Below are 21415 nucleotides of genomic sequence, written 5' to 3'. Positions count from 1 at the left end.
ATTTCCTTATTTTGCTATTTTAATCATTTTAGATTCAAAACAAAATCTTGATAAATATATGTGCATATACTACCATTCAAAAGGGTTGGTAAGATTTTTAATGTTTTTGAGAATATCTTATGCTCACTAGGGCTGCATTTATTGGATTAATACTAAAGTAAAAAAATAATATTGTGAAATATTACTATTTTAAATAATGGTTTCTTATTTTAATATATTTACTCCATATATTATTCCAGTCTTCAGTGTCACATGATCCTTCAGAAATCCTTCTAATATGCTAATTTGCATGTGCAAGAAACATTTCTTATTATCATCACAGTTGGAAATGGTTGTACTGCTTAACATTTTCTGTGGAAACCATGATATATATATTCAGTATTCTTGAATGCATTTTTGTAAAGACAAACATTATTTGTAAGATTATAAATGTATTCACTCTCACTTTAGATCAATTTAATGTATCCTTTATTAATACAATTCTTAAAAAAAAAAAAAAAATCTTTCTGGCCCTTTTGACTTTTGAACAGTAAATGTATATAATGTGTATATATATTTATTCATTACCATTAATAGTGATATATATTTTCTATAATATTATAGATACACAGCTGAAAACACATTTTTATAGTTAATCTCAGTATATGTATAAATTTAATGTGTTCTCTCTTTGTTTCTCTCCTCGGTGCTCATCTACGCAGGTTCGACCCATATCACCGGCCCCACCCAGCTTCTGGAATCTCTCAAGACCATGAACAAACCCGACGAGGAGCAGACAAGCTAAAATCACAACTTCCTTCCCCCCAACCCCATCGCCCAGTTACCCTCTCCCTCCCTTCATCCGTTGCCCTGTAAATCGCACCTGCTCCTATATAAATTGTGTATGCATCTTGCTTGAGAGAAAAAGAAAAAAAATATAGATGATTGGTGACAAGTTAAAAAGAATATTCTATAAATGTATATATATTTAAATATATATATATATAATGTAGAAATAAAAGAATCATTGCAAGTATTCTTCTGTTTTTACAATGGATGCAAATGATTAGACTGTCAAACTGAGTTTTAATTTTGCCATTTAAAAACCTGAAAGTACCAAATCTAATATTGTATGTTATGGAACCTGCTAGAATGCGTAAATGGTAGATCACTTTTTGCGTTTGTTTCATATTTAACAAGTTTTTTCTTTTATTTCTTTTTTAAATGGTTTAAAAGTGGTTGGGGGAGGCACTGGTTTGTATGCAAATAGACCAGTGAGGCAAAATGATGCATATCACTTCCTACACTGCTGCTCAGTTTAGATGCTTGGGTTTAATTGTCGTCTCATTTTAGATGTGCATGCCATGGATGCTACTATGTGGCCCTTTTGACATGTTTTAAAACGCTGGAAAAAAGTAAAAAAAATAATCTAAAAAACATGTTCAGATGTGTAAAAATGAAACAATAAGCATCTTCTGGGACTCCAGTGATGAAGAGGAAGGAGGCCAAAGGAGTAACAGATCAAAGCCTCAAGCTGTAAAAGTGAAAGAGACACTGTACATAGATAGCGGACGTCACCCCTCTGATTCCGGGAGCGTTTACTCTCTATCTCCTTTTCTTTTCACGTCTCCTCCTACAGAGACCTCAAGATTTAGTGTGAAGAAGGCCGTTGCTTGCAGATGTTTAAGGAATTCAAAAAAAGGGCCAGTTGTATTTCAGTATTGTATCTCGTCCGATTAAGTCTTATCATTGGTTAGTAAACAATGTTTAACCGGGACATGCACTGAGTAGCGTGTTGTTGTATGCCATATGTTACTGTTTTTTCGTCTCACTGTTGACTGGTGAAAATTTCTGACTGTGAAGTAGTAAAACTTTCTTTTGCCAATGTGAAGCCACTGTGTTTGTGACGTATTAGCTGTAGTGATAAACTGGGAAAAAAATAGGTAATATCTATCTTTCGTTTGACCGTCTGATAGTTTCTTTCTGGTGCAATGTTATATCTTCCACTGGTGAATGGCTTTGCAACGAAATGCAACCCCCCTTTTTAATGTTTGGGTTTCAGTTTCCTCTTTACTCTGTTCTGGCAGAAAGGTTGTATATTGCACTACGTGTTTTCTGTGATGCAAACGCTTCTATGGTTCTCTCCTTTTAAATTATTACCTTCATTTGGGTTTGCTGTTGTATAGCTGTGTCGACTGGATTGATTTCCATTACATTTATTTTTCAGAGAATATCAATAAGAACGTAGTCTGTCCTAAACCTGTTGATCTTACTGGGATTCTATGTTTGCGAGTGTTGAAGCACAAACTAAAGTATACTTCATGTGTACCGATGTACTAAGGCTGTCTAATAAATTGGCTTCCATTACAAATATGCAATCAGTACATTTTTGTGACGTGCTCTGTACATGATTTCCTCTGGACTGCAATAGTCTCCTTTTTTCTTATATGAACAAAATTACATTGATTTATATGGAAATATATGATTTATAAAAGGGTTCCAAAACAGTTTGAACACTGAATTGATCAGTTTTTCAATATTATGCAGATGATTAAATATATATTTAGTAATTTCAGACCAGGAAATGGCTGGCTGTTATTCACGGCTTTTCCATGACCATGTTATATCAAATTAATATTGTTGTGGACTGTTTGATTAGCCACTAACCTTGATCACTGGTTTCTGAATACATGATATATTAGCTGGCTCTCAACACAGATTTGCAGCTACAGGAAGGTCAAGAGAAAGTCCAGTCCTTCATCTTGAGAAAAATAAATCTTTGTGAAATAGCTGTAAGGAAATATAGCAACATCACAGACCATGTCAAATATTATAGAAACATTTATAGTAGTAAATATAGTATAAAAGTACAGCTCTATAAATACAAAACACGACAGAAAAAGTATTATTCATTAAATTTGCCTAACTAGGTGATGCCCAAAATAATTAATTAGTTCATTTAAATTATCAAAGCAGCACTAAAAAGACATTTACCTCAAAAAGCTATATATAAATATTAAGTAACAATATTGCATAACCTATAAAAACGTATACTAATAACTATTCCATTTTTGTTTCCATAAAGTGAAATGCACGCTGGTCTTCTCACACTGACCTCAATGCTGCTACAAACTCTTGTAGGACTTAAACGTATGCTGGACTCTATATACTCCACTCAATCAAACTGCTTTTTTTGACTGTGGGGTAGAAAACCATGTCACACAGGCATTTACATTAAAAAAAAGGTTATGCCGTTTGGAAATTCTAGGTAAACAAATACAGCACAAACATATGGTAATATAAATAAAAACTCTGGAGTAGTACTATACCTATTTTCTCCCGATTAGAAAAAAACTAAGACTTAAAAATGTCACTGACAGATTTATAAACAATACAGGTTCACCTTCACACTGTGAAAGTACATATACATCTGTTACATTATTGAGACTTTCCAGAAAAAGGTGTACTACAGTGGACCCAGAAGTATTTGGTTATTTAAGCCACACTTAAACATGCATTAACGTCTTGGCATTATATAACAAAAAATAAATCTAACTGACTCTCCAAAACACATGCTTTTAGTAGATATACAAAGTCCTCAGAGTGTCTAAATATGTTTTAACTCCATTTTGAACAGTTTATTTATTGTTTTTAAACAAACTTTTTACCTACAAATGTTAAAAACATTTCTTATATATTTTGCTTTATAATGCAATTCCATGCATACATTTTAAGTGTGGCCTAGGATTGGCCTAATATTTTTAGGGGTCACTGTATGTACAAACTTGGAATGTTTAAGCTGCCATAATGCAGCTACACAGCTATACACCTGAGACATTTCACATTTTCCATCATTTTCTGCTGCAGCGTTGCATCATCAGTCATACCACAACAAGAAAAACAGTGGTTTTTGTAAACTAATAAAAATGAATAAACGTCACTTTGGATAAACGCGTCTGCTAAATGAACAGATGTAGACGCTGATGTCAGTAGGTGCAGGAAGAGGTGAGGAAGCTACTGCTGTGCAGTCCTGAGGCCAGAGAGTGAGCCATGCGATGTGAGACCTCTCTCATGTTTTTAGCTACCGTAATGGCGCGGGTCAGAGAGCTGTTCAGAGTGTGCTGCTGATGGTCCAAAGAGAGAGAGCGTCTGCGATGACCTCTGACGGGACTGACTGAGATGTTAAAGGGTTGTGAGTAGGGCTGTGTCGTCACAGGACCGGTGAAGTAACTGCAGGAAAAGGACAGCGAATGCTCAGTCTGTTGTGAACAGTGACACCAGAGGAGTTAGTTGTATGTTACTTAAAACTAACTGGGTCCCACTTTATATTAGGTGGCCTTAACTACTATGTACTTACATTTAAATTAATCATTTGATACAATGCACTTATTGTGTACATACATTTACATTGTACTTATATATATAAAAAAAAAAACCTAGATGTAATTACATCTGTAATTAGTTTCTGTACTTACATTTATAATTACACTTTTGACCCATCCCTCACACCTTAACCCACCCTTAAACTTACCCATACAACCAAACCTGTCTCTAACCGTTCCCGTATCCCATCTCAATAGCAGCAAAAGTGTTTTGCTATACAATATGAACACAATTGTAAAAATAAATACATTTATTCAGCAAGAAAGTAGTGATGGTTAAAAAAAAATCCATTTTAAATACATGCTTTTATTAAATTGAATAACACTAAATTATTTAAAATTATATAAAAAAATATAATATACAGTAGGGTTCAAATGTCCGCTGTAGGCCACTGTAGAAAATACTTATGTTTTACTTTTTTATTCTAGAAACTTCAGTCCACCATCAAATCATCAAATTATTTAATTATATTATTAACAAATTATATTATCAGCACAAGTGGAAAATATATTTCAAACTTGAATTTCAGAATTATTTGGATCGTGAATCAGAATTATTTGAAACCTAACATTTTATTTTAATGTCACCTAGAAATAGTTCATTACCTTCTAATTATTTGTAGCAATAGCCAGCAATACATTGTATGGGTCAAAAATCATTAGGATATTACGTAATGATCATGTTCCATGAAGGTTTTTTTGTAAATTTCTTACCGTAAATATCAAAACTTCATTTCTGATTACTAGTAATAATCATTGCTAAGAACTTCATTGGGACAACTTTAAAGGCAATTTTCTCAATATTTAGATTTTTTTGCACCCTCATATTCCAGATTTTCACCTAGTTGTATCTCAGCCAAATATTGTCCTAGCTTAACAAACCATACATCAGATTATTTGTTCATGTATAAATCTCAATTTCAAAAAATTGACCCTTATGACTGGTTTCGTGGTCCAGTGTCACATTTCTTCATTTTGAGTCATAATGATCCTGGTTTTGCATTTTCCTAAATCCTAAAACTTTGTTTCCCCTCCATGGTTAAATTAGATTTTGAATCCCAGATTTCCCACAGCGGTCTCAGACGAGTTTTTAATGAAGCCTGCAAAACTCCTCGACTGAGAGGAGTTGTTCTCATACATTTTTAGAGCCTGATTCGTTGATCAAAGCAGCTGGAGACGAAGCAGCAAGTAAATTAAGCTAATGGCCACTTTATTCCGAGGTACTCACAGAGTTGAAGGATAGACGGGCACATATGGGATAACTGGAACACCTCCCAGAACTGTGAGGGGAGGAGCCACATTCACACCTCCTCTGTCCCTCTGTAAGGAGGATCTCATTGGCTGACTCCCTCTGGGGGTAGAGACTGGCTCCTGATTGGCTAAATAAACACATTTGAGCGTCAACTTGATTCTTGGTGGTACAAGTTGTATTAGGTGTATATTTTACATTTTCAGGACAAACTGTAAAAAAAGTTCATAAATAATGACGTGTCAAACCTGGTTGAGAGGCTTTTTGATTGGTTTGTAATGCACCACACAATGAGCAATGGCTGCAGGAAGGCTGTGAGAGATGCGGAGAGCTCCTACTCCTCACTGGACCTTTAATATAGTGTAAATGACAGGATCATTATTTATGAAATGTAAGCTCAGCAAATTTTAAACCCCATTATCATGATGGAGGTAAGATGCTTACGTGTCAAGGAACCAGTGCGGTCTGATATGCAATATGGGCAGGCAGGTTCTGGTCCTCGGCTTGATTCGGTTTCATCACTATTGTCGGATCTGCCTGCTGATGTTCAATTAAAATGACCACAATGTGTTCTTGATCATCATACGAAAACTGGTGATTTATGTTTAATTATGAGGTCTTTTCTTACATGTACTCTCCTCTTTGTGACGTCCAAATCCTCTGGTTTGTCTTCTTCCTCGTGATGTTATTGGGGATATCAGAACATGTCTTAAAGTTGATGGTCGTGGCTCAGATTGGACAAGCTCAGAATCGGTCGCTAAAGGGTTAATAAGACACATGGTGAAAAAGTAGTTACAGATTCAAACAACCAATACTGCATCCAAGTGTCATTTAGGACTTAAGAAAATCTATTTGCATCCTTATGTATTCTACTGTAACTTTGAAAGATTAACATGGAGCTAAACGTACTCAGATGAGTTTGAGGCCGATGTCGAGGTAAAGATACAGATCTTTGCCTCAGGGTGGGTCTTGGTGAGTTTCCTCTCTCTTTTTCTCCATTCTTCCCTCTCTCTTTCTGCCGCCTTCTGTCTGAAGACCTAACAAATAAGGAACATCATAAAATCACTTTATGAATTCCAAGTTTCAGGTAAGATATATCATTTTGGACAGTCTAAGATCTTAGATTTCCGGTACCTTGCGGTATGTGGGGAAGCCTGATCTCTGGTATCTTCTGTGGCAGAAGTGGGCACTCTAACAGGACTGGCAGGTTTAGAGAGTCTCAGATTTCCCTCTAGTCTCTGCTTTAGTCGGTTCACTTCTTGCTGTAGAGATCGAAGAGCCTCTCTGAAACACAAACAACATATAAAGGCATTTTTTTGGAGTCTGAAGAAAGAACATAACATTAAATTAAAATCAGATTTTTGTTAATGTCTATCTGGAAGTCAGTTTTGATGTAGCTTTTTCATGCGATGAGTTGTTTATACATCAGGTGTTGCAACAAAGTTAAAACAACAGGGTATTTTAAGTGTGGGTTTATGAGTACACTACATTTTTTTTTTTAAAGTAACTGACCTTTTTTTTTTTTAAACAACATTGAATTGATCAAGTGACAGTAAAGATATTTATAACAGATAATGTTAAAAATCAATTTTTTAAATGCATGCTGTTTTTGAATTTTCTGTAAGTCTAAGAATCCTGAAAAAAGTATAACATGGTTTCCACAAAATATTAATCAGCTCTACTGTTCTCAAAATTGATCATATTCAGAAATGTTTCTTAAGCACCAAAATAGGCTTTTTAGAATGATTTCAGAAAGATAATGTGACAGAAGACTGGAGTAAAGGCTGGAAAAATAAATCAGATTTGTCAATATAGAAATAAATTACATTTTTAATTTATTTAAAAATGGAATAATTTTGAGCGTAAAAAAACACAGAGCGAGCTAGCAACTTAGTAAGCAGAGTCCTCTTCAAAAGTCCAGTCATGTTTTGCTTCTCTGTTAGAGTTAAGATCAAAACAGGGTTTAGAAATACCATTCCAGTGTGGACCAAAAAGAGCGTTAGAAGTGGTGGGTGTGTGGATGTGGGTAGGTGAATATGTCAATCATCAAATACACAGACGGTTTTATTAATAGCTAATGGTGATTAATGCTGGTCTCTTGATGCAGAGCTGAATACACACCAGCACACTCTTCAGCTAGTCTATTTGAGAGACAAACTCCTGCTGAATCATAGAAAGGAAAGAATGAAAATTAAATCTAATTATGCAGATGGAACTCTGGCTGCCGTGAAGTGAAAAATGATTTCATAGAAACCACTTAATACCACTGGAGTTTTTCCCAGAACTCATTTACAGTAGAGCCCTGGCTCAAAAAGAGCGGTCATAAATCTCTGCTTGTTTGTGCTGCAGTGGCTATGTCAGCCTTTCGGAAACTCACTGCTGATTTGTTAGCTGAACAGAACTTTGGGCTTCGAGGTGGTCACCATTGTGATAAGGCACATGGAGGGAGGGGCTTCTGTGAAAACGGAGCTGATTGGCTGGTTTTGGGTACTGGCCATCCTGTGCTTTCTCATCGCCTGATAAGAAACGGACTGAGGAAAGAAGCAGGATGCAGAGAGAGAGAGAAAAAGGATGAAATGAAAAATTAGGGACCAGTATTAATGATGTGCTCAAACATCAACGAAACAAAAATATATCTTATCTTGAATAATGCTGGTGTTTTATTGCCATGCCAGCTTCCTTGGCTATTTTTTGGCAAGTAGCCATAAATACCATGAAATATGAAAGAGCAAAGATTTTTTTGGTTATTTATTGAAGATTATTTTAGGTTAATGTTAATTTATATACTACTATTAATTTTTCATTTAGATTAAAAATAAATTATGTTACTTTATCAAGCCTGAAATGTAGATTTTTTTACTATTGCATATTATGAAATTAACATTAGATTAATAAATGCTGTAAAGCATGTGAAAGTATTATTCAGTTCGTTCATGATGCATTAACTCATGATTGCATTGATTACTGATTACAAATTCAATCTTATTGTAAGGTTTTACCAGTTAATATTGTGTTTTTTTTTTTTTTTATAAATGTTTTTCATTTGAAATGTCAAACCTACACCCACCCTGATCACTCCCATGCTCTGATTGGCTGGTCAGGCTGCTCGGCCAGGGCAGGAGGGTGCTATTGGGCCAATGAATGGGGGATACCGAGGGAGTAAGGCTGGAAGAAGAACACATTTCCTCCCCTCTTCTCCTCCTGACAGGACCCATGCGTCCTTCAGACTTGGTGAGGTGTTCTCGTTGGGTATTTGGAGAGGGTTGTGATTGACAGGGGGAGATGGCAAAAGGCTGTCTAGCAGGAGGAGCAGACTCTGGTCTTTCTGTGTTCGTATGTGGGCCAGACGGCCTGATGGAACTGGAGAAGACATCAGAAAGAGGAAAATATAAAGGTGTACAAATTCCCTAAGATAGTAAAGAAAAACAGATTTTGTTGGACTCCTCTCCCATTTTATCATCAGGTGGAAAATTGTAAGTTTCATACTTAAAAGCACATCTCTCCTCAATGAGCCGCAAGTTTTGAGGTATCAGGCACAAATAGTGCAGGATGAGTCCCTAACCCCAAGTATGAGTAGAAGCACCTCTAACACATTATATTTCAGTGGTTTCTTATTTATTTATGTGTCACAGGATCAAATACGAAGTGCTTTATACAGTGAAGGTGCTTCATACCTCACCACCGCCCTCTGCTGGAGAAGACTGTGTACTGCAGGAGTGAGCTGACTGCTCTCAGAGCCCATAAAGCCACTGTCTGTCTCTGGAGACTTAACCCCATCCTACAGTGTTAACAATACATGTAAGAACTCTACTAAAATAATATTACAACTCTATTATTCATGCACATTAAGAAATAATCATTTAGATAAGACTTAAAGTGTTGTTCATCACAAATAAAGCAGTCACTGACCAGAGGGGATGCTCTGACGGTCTTAGCCTTTGCTTTTAAGCCCATAGTTCTGGGTTCTGTGCTCTCTGCCAGGCTGGTCAGGCTACTGCTTTGAGTTTTCCTGCTTCCTGCCGCTTTCCTTTCCCTGCCTAGTTGCCCTGGCAACACCGAGGAGTGGCAAAGAGCCTCTGGGTGAGTTTCCACTGAGTCACACACCTGTGACCTGACAGATGGGCCGGAGGGAGGGACACAATCTGCTGCTGCCTGCCTAAAGAAAGAGAGAATAGAGAGATGAATGAGAGAGCAAACAGCCAGGTGTTGATAATGGTGCAGCGGACTGAACTGCTGTTACCCTCAATTACCTTATTAAACCTGATAACAACATATAGCTGATGTTTAGATCACAAACACAGAAATATCATTATTATGTCTGTGACAACATTATAATCACAGAATTAGAATAAGCTGGTAGAATGAGTTTCTAAACAATGTTATCATTAACTAAAACTGATGGATTGACTTAAAATAATAAAAGTACTCAAGTTCATTTAATTAAAATAAATGTCAACTAAAATAAAACAAAATTTGTTTTTTTTTTTTTTTACTTTATTTCAGTTAGTTGCCAAAGGAACATTTCTAAAATTTTAGTTTAAGTTGGTCCTAAAATTGGCCCTAAAAAACTGAAAATAACTACACTAAAACTGAAAAAACAACAACAAAAATTTAAATTTAAAAATTAAAATTAAAAATATAATACTAAAATAAACTAAAATAAAAAAAATGTTTCAAAATGGGCAGGGCTTATTAGCCAAGATGTTGTCTCTACTTGGTCACTCACAAACATATAATAAATGACATATTGCTTGCATACCTGATGTTCACTCATCCTATTCTTTATCGACCCCTTAGAGCTTCTAAACATTTGTAAAGCTGATGTGAAATAGGCTTATGACTCACTGCTGACCAGATTTTGTCATCTCTTTCTCATTAACAATCCTGTGTTGTTGTCTGTCCATTACACTTGTATTCCCAAGAGAAGCAGAGTCTCCAAAATCCAGCGAGTCATGGCTCTTTAAAGTCACAGTTGGGTCCAGCATTCCAGGGAGCTCTTTAAAACTCTGATAGCTGGGTATAAAAACAATAAGAGACTGAGCTTGCCATATAAAGCTGTTTGTTCTTACATATGCTGGTCAACGGTCACTCACCAGTCCATGAGATTACTGAAGTCTTTCTCCGCATGCTGGTGTTTTTCTTGAAGGGGATGAAGAAGAAATGGGAGGATCTCCTCTTCCTCTCCATATGCATCACTCTCTCCGCTAACTGAACTAACCTCCACACCAACACAAGCCTCAGGACGGACAGCAGACAGTGGGCTCTGAGAAAGAAAGAAGGGGAAATCAGTACTTTCCTGTTCTTTAGATCTGTGAGGTCAGAGGTTAGTGAGGTTTGGCAGTTAAGCCTGAGGCACCTCAGGTAGAGGGTCGGTCTCCAGCATGGACACAGAGAGCACATCTGAAGGAGGCAGAGGGTTTAGAGTCGGTTCAGAAATGGGTTTGTTCTGTTCTGCTTGATCCAGCCGATCCTTCAACTCCTCCAATCGCATCCCTGACCTGAAGATCTGACCTTCTAGGTCCCTGTGTCACAAAAACCAACTGCATAAATAAAAGTACTACAAACCAGCAGCACAGGAAGTACGCAGGAAACACAGCTTCGTCAATATTTGCACACAATTTTGTGACATTATAAATATCTTTATTTTTTTTAATGTCTTATTTTTTTATTGTCACTTTTGATCAATTTCATGCATTCTTGCTTAATAAAAGTATTAATTTCAAATAATTTTGGAATAGAAGTTTATTTATAAATACACGTAAAAAGAGTCTACCTGTCTGGATCAAAGGTGACACGCACGCCTTTTTGCTGCTGCTGCATCTGATACTGGGCTCGTGCATCTAGGTAAGCATGTTCAAGAGACTCCTGCCCCTGTGCCAGTGTGGAGAGACCCTGTCGATGATTCAGAGTCAGTCTGACTTCATGTCTTTAAAAAATATTTTTTTTTAGAAAAGCATCAGCATACCTTTATCTGTTCACAGGGCTTGAGCTTCCCATTCTTTAGAAGTGCCTCAAAAGCATCAACCTGAAAAAAAAAAGATTTAGTGTTCAAAGCACTGCTGTTAAAATATTTTGACAATGATGGTCATTGTTTAAAGTTAAAACTGGATAAAGTACCTGTAGCTGAAATCTATGAGTTTGTTTGGTCAGAGTCTCTGTTAGATGGTCTGCAGTGAGAGATTCAGACCAACTCGAGCTGACCGAGTTCACAGAGGAAGGTCGAGTCGGTGTTTTTCTGGAGTGTTCTACAAAATTGTTCAGTTTGGCTGCAAAGTAAATTTAGAAGAGATAAGACAGTTCTGAAATTAAGTTTATTTAAAATGTCATGCAAGGCATCAAATTCAAGCATAAATGCGGTTTTGGCCTTTTTAATATGCATTCATATATTAACAGATATTATGTAAACAAAAACTTTTATTTTGGATTCAATTAATCGCGATTAATCATTTGACAGCACTAATATATATATATATATACACACAAACAAAAAGGAAGCCACCCAAAAATAAAAAGTGTGTTTTGAACTATTTCCATAATATACGAGTATGACAACACTTCTGTTTGAGTATGACAATAGTGTGATTTTTAAATACACAATACAAGCACACAGTTTTAAAGTGTCAGTGTGATGCACCTGAGTGATCCCTCTGCTGGATCAGGTGAGCAGAGCCTGCGCCGAACTCTGCCCTCTGCGCTTGAGGAAAACTGAGTGTTATGACCTTTGATGCTTCCTGAATAACACCTGACAGGATAGCTGTACTGGGTTTTGGGGGTTCAGAAAAGAGACCAACCTGAAAACACACAGCACATACACAACAATCATGAGTTGATGGTTAAAGGCCTCCTTTGGTGCAAAAATGAAAGAAATCAGCAACCATCTCTCTGAAAAATATACTTTACCAATAATTCACAGGCCCATTACTATGCATGTCTTGTAATGCTAGAAAATCAATAAGAGTCCTGAGTAAACACATTCAAGGAAACACTGTGCTATATATAAAATCTATTTAAATGCATGTTTACATGGTAGACTGTACCTTTAGGACTAAAAAAAGTGTGATTATATTATATTCTTCTATGATACAATAATTGGTGACATCTGATCTTAAGTACCTCAAACAATTTCTGTTTCCCAATATATAGTGGGAAGAACATAAGGGCTGTGTCGCCATCCATTGTGTAGATGCTGAGACCATCAGAGAAATACAACCCTGTCTTGCCCACCCATGTGACAGACCCTCAGATTTACTGCAGACTAGTGACTTGAACCACAAAGGAGCACAGAGGAGACTCACGAACAATAAAGGGCTCATAAAACAGCCCATTTAATGGTGTTTTCCACTGCTGGACATACCGATAAGACAATGCTTAGAGAAAAACTGGAGACACAATGTCAATATGTTGATATGCACACATGCTCGCAAACACACGACTTAGGTGTGAGGTAATGGGTTTTGTGTGCTGAAATCTAATGTCTCCTCTTGATAAGTCTCTGAGACACTAAATCATACTGAACACAACCTCAACATGACCTCCGAGTCTTTTGAATAAAATCACCCATTTTTGAGCACAATCAATATTATTACAGGATCAATACTAGAAGCAGATCATCAGTCTCAATTAGCAGTTTTATCAGCCTATGCTTACAATTTTCACATGGGGTAGGTGAAATAAATTAATCTTTTATTTATTGTTTAATTTTTATTTTTCCAAAATCCGCTGTACTTACATTAATTTATATACATAATGATGATAATATTGTCATTTATTAAAAATGTTTGACTCGTTGACCACTACCCTACATAAAATAAATGTTATAAAACTGTAGAAATGGAAATGGCCTTTCCAAACACTTGAAATTTACAATTTATCACCCACACCTATTCCCACATAAATAAGAAACTACAACTAAGTCAATAAGGAATTAAAGTGAATGAACCCTGTCTACTCTGTCTGTCTGTTAAAGCAGAGGCAGATGGCCAGGGCATGTGGGGGAAGAACTTAATGAGCATTAGGGAAAATGTAGCTGGAGCTGCAAAACCGAACAGAAAAATAGCCTAAAATTAGCTACATTAAATAATTACCAACATTGCTCTGTAAAATCAGTGAAAACGTATGCACCGTTAGTAATTTCACACTGTGTAACGCTGACCTCTTATGTAATAGCGAAGGTAGACATGACATCACATCCTTTTTTCAATCCTGTTGATGGCTCAGGCCCAGATTTGTTTCAGGTCACTTTGTGTTTTCTACACTAAGGCAATGCATGACCTTCTCAAACAAATAAACAGAGCCCATGCCAATTAGGCTGTGAATCGATATAAATATTTAATCAATTTAAATATATAATTCCATGTTTTTTTTCATAGATAATGTGCTGCATTCACTTCCTTTTAAAGGAAATTATGTAAAATAAAAATGCGGAATTACTGTATTTTAACAATAATTTCTGCATTAACTGTGTAAAACAGTACTTATCAGCGTGCATTTGTGTTCATATACTAGTATGCAAATAATATAATGATTTGTACAAGTAATGCTTTTGTATATACACTGCTTATCGTCTCAGTTTGATTGTTTGTTTGCTAGTGTTTCTCTAAAATGGTTCGTCGTCTGAGGTAAGCCCTTTCTGCAGGCCTTTCATTTGAGGAAAAACATCACAATCAGAGAGAGCCCTCGGGTTGAAAATGAGCTTGTGCTTGAATACGGTGGTGCTGCTAAACTGAGGGCTGTGATTATGGCAGTCACAAAAGAGATTCTGCATTTATATTGTGTTGACTCAGCCTGAGGAGTCTAAAAATAGCTCTCGCCGACATCAGAGCACACGCAGAAAGGAGACAGGCCTGCTGATACGAGGGAGCGTATGGCACTGAATTCACGTCAACCTTCAGACGAAGGGAAAAAAAGCATAAAACCATAAACAGTCTGTGAAGCCAACCTTTGCTTCAAGGCGAAGTCGATCGATAGTGTTTTCAGCTTCTGCATACTTGGTAAGCAGTCTGTTATAGTCCTCCTGTGAGAAAAAGAGAGAGAGAGAAGAAACATAACAGATGGTTTCATCTTTTAGCCTCTTGGATAAATCAGCATCATTTTGAGTGTCAATATGTTTGTAATTCTATACTCCATACACTAAAATAAATAAAATTGGTCAAAACAGTGGGAAAACAGGGGAACTATCCCACAATGCAATTCAATTTAAATTCCCCTCTCTAATTCCCTCTCGAATATCAACCAGCATTTTAACATCTCGTACTACTTTTACATAAAACTGCAAATATGTAGAATATTACTGTTTAAAATGTTTGTTGCATACTGCATATGGTTTGATTTACTTTTACAGTATACACTCGGTTCAAAAGTTTGGGGTTAGTGTATATATATATATATATAATTTTTTTTTTTTTTTTTTATTACGAAACTACTATTTAATATTTAAGAATTTAAGAAATATTAATATTTAAGAAATTAATATTTTTTTATTCAGCAAAGATGCAATAAATTGATCAAAATTGACAGTAAAGTCATGTTACAAATGATTTCTATTTCAAATCAATTCTGTTCTTTTGAACTCTATATTCAATCAAAGAATCCTGAATAAATAAGAGTTTTCACAAACATATTAAGCAGAAACAACTCAGCATGTTAGAATGAATTCTGAAGAATCATGTAACTGAAGACTGGAGCAACAGCTGCTGAAAATTTTACTTTTATAATCACAAAAATAAATGACATTACAAAAAAATATTAAAATAGAAAACAGTTGTTATAAAATAAATTGAAATATTTCACAATGTGTTTTCTGTATTTTTTGGGAGCATAAGAGACAATTTTGTTTTTTAAAATCTTACCGACTGTATACTATGCATGCAGTAAATAGTATACTAGTATTTCACTTTGAACAGCATGTTCATGATTCACTCCTTATCTACCTGCAGCTGCTGCATCAATGTGCTGGCCTGCTGGGGGCAGCGGAACTCCTCTGGTACTGTGCTGTGCAGACGCTTGTGGGCCCCACTGGTGGAGGGGCTTCCTGGAGACCCATCAGAGCGGCTCAAAAGGACCTCTCTCACAATCTCAGCAGGGGACTTGAACACTACAGGAAGATCTGGGTGTAAAGTTCTATTATGAGGAGGTTGACGGCTTTTAGGAGGTTTGTATCCACTCTTTTTTGGGAAATGTACCCTCGGCTCCACTTTGGAGAAATCAGGTAAAGGGTGACTCAGCTGTCCTTTCCTAAGAATACATATACAGCAATAATCAGTTCAAAAATAATGCTAAATTGGATTAAATGCACAGTATGGACTAATCACATAAGTTTACTGTATTTTATATAAATATATAATATTTCATTACGTATATGCATTTTTCATGACCATTTTTCATTATTTTTTATAATATTTACAGAGAGATTTATATATTGTATACTGATAAGTAAAATAATTATTTTAATTAGGGGTCAACTCATCAAATCAAGGGTCACATTAATCACATTATGAATTTGTGTCTAGTTTTCATCTCACCTTATGTCATCTGGATCAGTGTGAGAGGTTTTGGAGGTTCTGTGGTTCTTTATTGCTGAAGAAGAGTGAGGTGTAGGAGGTGGCGAACGCTCTGAGGGGGAGGCGCTTGCTTTAGAAATGCACTGCGCTGGAAAGGAAACCTGATTGTCACAGGAAGCTGGGTTTGTTTTTCTGGGAGAGGGCGTTGGAGGTTGTAGATTGTGGTTAGGACTGTTTAGCCCTAATTTTTCTCCACTCATACCATCTTGGTGTGTTTTTCCAAGCCTGATTTTTATTACATGGCTTTGGGTTTGAGGTGTGACCTTGTGTTTAATCTCCTCCCCTTTTGATCTAACCGTGTGGTATGTTTTAGGGGTGCTAAGAGATGACTCTGCCCTAATGTCTGCCTCTGGAAAAGTCTCAGCTTCAATTCCACGGTTATTCATCAGTTCCTCTGAGGACAAATGGGGAAAACTGATGCGATTAGAAGTGTTTCTGGAGATACGATGTGAGACTAGCAGAAATTGCCCATTGGTTTCCTCAAGCTCCTCAGAATCACTTTGCTCAGAATGCTCTGGGTTTCCTGAAATTTGAATATTTTGAGAGATCTCACTGCTCTTAACCCTTTCAAATATAGATGCTATCTCTTCTGTGACAGGAAATGTTTGATCCATGAATCTCTGAGCATCTTCAGACGTTTCCTTCTCTTCGGTTTCCTCATCAGTCATGTCTAGCACTGTGTCTCTCTGCGGGAAAGAGTTTAATTTGTGACTGTGGATTGTTGGGCTCCCTGTACTGCCCTCATCGTCAGTCCAATCTTCCAACAAAACACTTCGGTCATCATCCGTTTTGTGTTCTTCCTCTAAAAAGAGAGAAAGTGAATGAAAACCATATTTTAGACCATATGGAATATTTTTCCTTTACTATACTACTTATACTATCATTTAAAAGTTTTGGGTCGTTACATTTTTTTTGTCTCTTATACTCACCAAGCCTGCATTTACAGTTTTGATCAAAAATACAGTAAAAACAGTAACATTGTGAAATAGTATTGCAATTACTTTTCTATTTATTTTACATGTAATGTATTCCTGCAGCCATTACGCCAGTCTTCAGTGTCACATGATCCAAAAATCATTCTAATTTACTGAATTGGTGGTCTAGAAATAAAATTCTTATTATTATCAATGTTTTAAACAATTGTTACCTGATCCAGCAAAATGAGTCACAGTGACCCAAATTTCAAAATTGAGATTTTGGTATCAATGGAAAGAGGAGACCATAAGCTTTAAAATGATATCCTAGTCAAAGTCATACCTTGAATGGTTTTAAAGATATATCCATTTGAATGATGGTCGTCTGCCCTTAAATTTTCCAATTTAAAACCTGAGAAAATCGCTTTTAAAGTTTTTTGCCCGTTTTTTGTTGATATCTTTCAAAATCCATTGCATTTAAATGGATAAACTATTTATTTTACAGCTTAATTTGACCAAAGACATTTGTGTGTGTGTGTGTGTGTGCATATATGTGCTGGTCATAAAATTAGAATATCATGAAAAAGTTGATTTATTTCAGTAATACCATTCAAAAAGTGAAACTTTTATATTAGATTCATTCATTACACACAGACTGATATATTTCAAATGTTTATTTCCTTTAATTTTGATGATTATAACTGACAACTAATGAAAGTCCCAAATTGAGTATCTCAGAAAATTAGAATATCAATTAAGACCAATGCAAAAAAAAATTATTTTTTTTGGCCAACTGAAAAGTATGAACATGAAAAGTATGAGCATGTACAGCACTCAATATTTAGTTGGGGCTCCTTTGGCCTGGATTACTGCAGCAATGCGGCGTGGCATGGAGTCGATCAGTCTGTGGCACTGCTCAGGTGTTATGAGAGCCCATGTTGCTCTGATAGTGGCCTTCAGCTCTTCTGAATTGTTGGATCTGGCATATTGCATCTTCCTCTTCACAATACCCCATAGGTTTTCTATGGGGTTAAGGTCAGGCGAGTTTGCTGGCCAATCAAGAACAGGGATACCATGGTCCTTAAACCAGGTACTGGTAGCTTTGGCAGTGTGTGCAGGTGCCAAGTCCTGTTGGAAAATGAAGTCTGCATCTCCATAAAGTTGGTCCGCAGCAGGAAGCATGAAGTGCTCTAAAACTTCCTGGTAGACGGCTGCGTTGGCCTTGGACCTCAGAAAACACAATGGACCAACACCAGCAGATGACATGGCACCCCAAACCATCAATGACTGTGGAAACTTTACACTGGACCTCAAGCAACATGGATTATGTGCCTCTCCTCTCTTCCTCCAGACTCTGGGACCTTGATTTCCAAAGGAAATGCAAAATTTACTTTCATCAGAGAACATAACTTTGGACCACTCAGCAGCAGTCCAGTCAAGACGCTTCTGACGCTGTCTCTTGTTAAAGAGTGGCTTGACACAAGGAATGCGACAGCTGAAACCCATGTCTTGCATACGTCTGTGTGTGGTGGTTCTTGAAGCACTGACTCCAGCTGCAGTCCACTCTTTGTGAATCTCCCTCACATTTTTGAATAGGTTTTTTTCACAATCCTCTCTAGGGTGCGGTTATCCCTATTGCTTTTAATGTGCTTGGACACAGAGCTCTGTGAACAGCCAGCCTCTTTAGCAATGACCTTTTGTGTGTTGCCCTCCTTGTGCAAGGTGTCAATGGTCGTCTTTTGGACAACTGTCAAGTCAGCAGTCTTCCCCATGATTGTGTAGCCAACAGAACTAGACTGAGAGACCATTTAAAGGCTTTTGCAGGTGTTTTGAGTTAATTAGCTGATTAGAGTGTGGCACCAGGGGTCTTCAATATTGAACATTTTCACAATATTCTAATTTTCTGAGATACTGAATTTGAGACTTTCATTAGTTGTCAGTTATAATCGTCAAAATTAAAGGAAATAAACATTTGAAATATATCAGTCTGTGTGTAATGAATGAATCTAATATACAAGTTTCACTTTTTGAATGGTATTACTGAAATAAATCAACTTTTTCATGATATTCTAATTTTATGACCAGCACCTGTATGTATGTATGTATGTAATGCTATTAAACCAGAAATAAGCTCAAATTATTTTAAAGTATTTATTTGAATAAATATTTTAAAAGGCACTTTTACAAAGATTTACTAAAATCAGAAAGATTGAACAGAGGTGTTACATTTTTGCTTGAGAGAGAGGGTGTGTCACTGTGTGTGTCTGTATCCTTGACTGTCACCTCGCGCGTACACGCAGTCACAGAGAGAAAGCGTGTGAGAGAGTGGTTGAGTGAGAGAGTGAATGAGTGAGTGAGTTTTTGTCTGCATGTTGGAAGAGTGAATGACAGAGAGAGAAATAGCTTGACAGAGAGTGTGGGTGACTGAGTGAGTGAGTTGTGGTTTTGTCAGTATGTGAGAGGACTAATCACGGACCAATGGACCAATCGCGTGCCGGTCAGTCAAAACGGGGCTTCCCATTGACAAATGATCAGCGTTTATGTTGAGAAAAGCTATGTTCATTTCCAGCGAATTTAGTAAAACTTTAAGTCAACTGTAATAGTCATTTAAATACCTTTAATCAATTATCTGGACTACGAAACTTTGGGAGATTATTTTTGAATGTCTGTTCTTTGAAATGAGCTTAAAATATAAAAATAAATTTTTTCATTGTTTTTAAAATGGAACGTTGCGACTTCCAACTCATTTCGCCAGAACGGGTCACAATTGTGCTGCTTATTATCTTTGTGGAAACCTTTTTTCTCTGATGAACAAAGTTGATAAGAAAAGCATTTATTTGATGATTAATTTCTTTACAAAACAAAACCAGAAAAAAAAAATTAAAGGGATAGTTCACCCAAAAATGAAAATTCTGTCATTAATTACTCACCCACACTTTTGATGCATTCTGAGAGCTCTCTGACCCTCCATAGACAGCAAGGACCCTTACAAGGCTCAGAAACGTAGCAAGGAAATCATTAAAATAATCCATGTGACATCAGTGGTTCAACCATAACTTTACAAAGCTACGAGAATACATATTGTGCGATTTTTTGTGCCATTTTGGAGAGTATCACATACGTAAACAACATATGCTGTTCTGCGTCAGCAGCACCGTAACATATGATACTCTCCAAAATGGCACTATGAGGTGATGCGGAGGAGACGAATTGTTGAACAAAGTCATTATTTTTGTTTTCTTTGCACACAAAAAGTATTCTAATAGCTTCATAAAATTACAGTTGAACCACTGATGTCACATGGATTATTTTAACGATGTCCTTGCTACGTTTCTGTGCGTTGATTGTGTAAGAATCCTTGCAGTCTATGGAGGGTCAGAGAGCTCTCGGAATGCATCAAAAATATCTTAATTTGTATTCCGAATATGAACGAAGGTCTTACAGGTTTGGAACGACATGAGGGTGAGTAATTAATGACAGAATTTTCGTTTCTGGGTGAACTATCCCTTTAAAGAACGGTAGTGTAACTATGGATAAATTATCCCTTTACACAACATTTAAATTGTGAGCCCTTACGCAGAGATGGAGAGCGGCAGTCATCTCCAGTGGCCGGAGAGAGCGGCTCAGAATCCAGCAGCTCACTCAGGTGACAGCTTATCTCCTCTAGTGCAGGTGGTGGCCCATGCTCAGGCTCAGGGGTCTTCACATCCCACAACAGGTCTTCTGCAATCTCCTCCTCTCCTTCCTGATTGGCACAATCATGAGATGGTTATTAAACAGTTGCAAGTTTTAAAAAGCACCATTAATCTAGTACCAGGTAATATAAATTGATTAAATGTTTCTAATTAAATACAGTTGAACTCTGGCAAGTGTTTTTAAGTGTAATGAGATTCTTCTGATGAAGAGCCCTGGTGAGACCGCTCTAAATGACCAATAAATGGGCAGATATCAATCAAAACTCTCTGATGTCCTCACCTCCTGCTGCCCTTGACTCTCTGCCAGACCAATGATGCCATTCTCATCCATCTGGCTTTGAAAGTCCTCATCTGGTTCTTCATCCCAGCTGAAGTCCGACCCGTCTGGGCTTGAAGGAGAGGAGTACACTGGGGCTGGTGTCCAAACCAGAACCCCTGCGGTGGTACCACCTCTGCTCCGCTCCATTACCTGGCTCTTTATCGCTCTCTTTTATTCCACCTTGAGCTCCTATACCACCTGCAGCTCAACATTGATATTGTTGTCATCTCTAGTAGCTGAGCATTTATGAATGTTTTATGAACAGCCAACAGTGGACGTAATGTCCACTCAAGGGTCATCAAGGTGATTTAACATGAC

General features: G+C 36.9%; 2 protein-coding genes across 2 annotated transcripts in view; one reads left to right on the top strand and one right to left on the bottom strand.

The window, feature by feature from the left end:
* The window catches only part of LOC306862305 (syntaxin-binding protein 1), a 32597-nt gene extending 31696 nt beyond the window's left edge, over window positions 1–901 (top strand). The window contains exon 19 of the mRNA XM_079405049.1: window positions 702–901. Within this exon, the coding sequence (XP_079261175.1) occupies window positions 702–784 (83 nt within the window). The 3' untranslated portion in view covers window positions 785–901. The remainder of the gene's footprint in view (window positions 1–701) is intronic.
* Window positions 902–2803: 1902 nt separating this feature from the next.
* LOC306862932 (microtubule organization protein AKNA-like) lies at window positions 2804–21415 on the bottom strand. The gene is made up of 23 exons (XM_079406044.1): window positions 21059–21415; window positions 20660–20828; window positions 16131–16971; window positions 15540–15843; window positions 14549–14623; window positions 12245–12401; window positions 11728–11876; window positions 11576–11635; window positions 11384–11502; window positions 10967–11132; window positions 10704–10873; window positions 10456–10623; window positions 9520–9766; window positions 9285–9388; window positions 8678–8970; window positions 7988–8141; window positions 6745–6894; window positions 6520–6647; window positions 6239–6367; window positions 6055–6150; window positions 5859–5960; window positions 5590–5740; window positions 2804–4209 (listed from the first exon to the last, which is right to left on the bottom strand). The coding sequence occupies exons 1-23, from the start codon at window positions 21242–21244 to the stop codon at window positions 3966–3968; spliced, it is 4362 nt and encodes a 1453-aa protein (XP_079262170.1). The 5' UTR covers window positions 21245–21415; the 3' UTR covers window positions 2804–3965.

This window comes from Barbus barbus, assembly GCF_936440315.1.
Source record: "Barbus barbus genome assembly, chromosome: 43".
Lineage (NCBI taxonomy): Eukaryota > Metazoa > Chordata > Actinopteri > Cypriniformes > Cyprinidae > Barbus > Barbus barbus.
The sequence above is the reverse complement of the archived record's forward strand: the minus strand, read 5'-3'. Positions and strand labels throughout refer to the sequence as shown.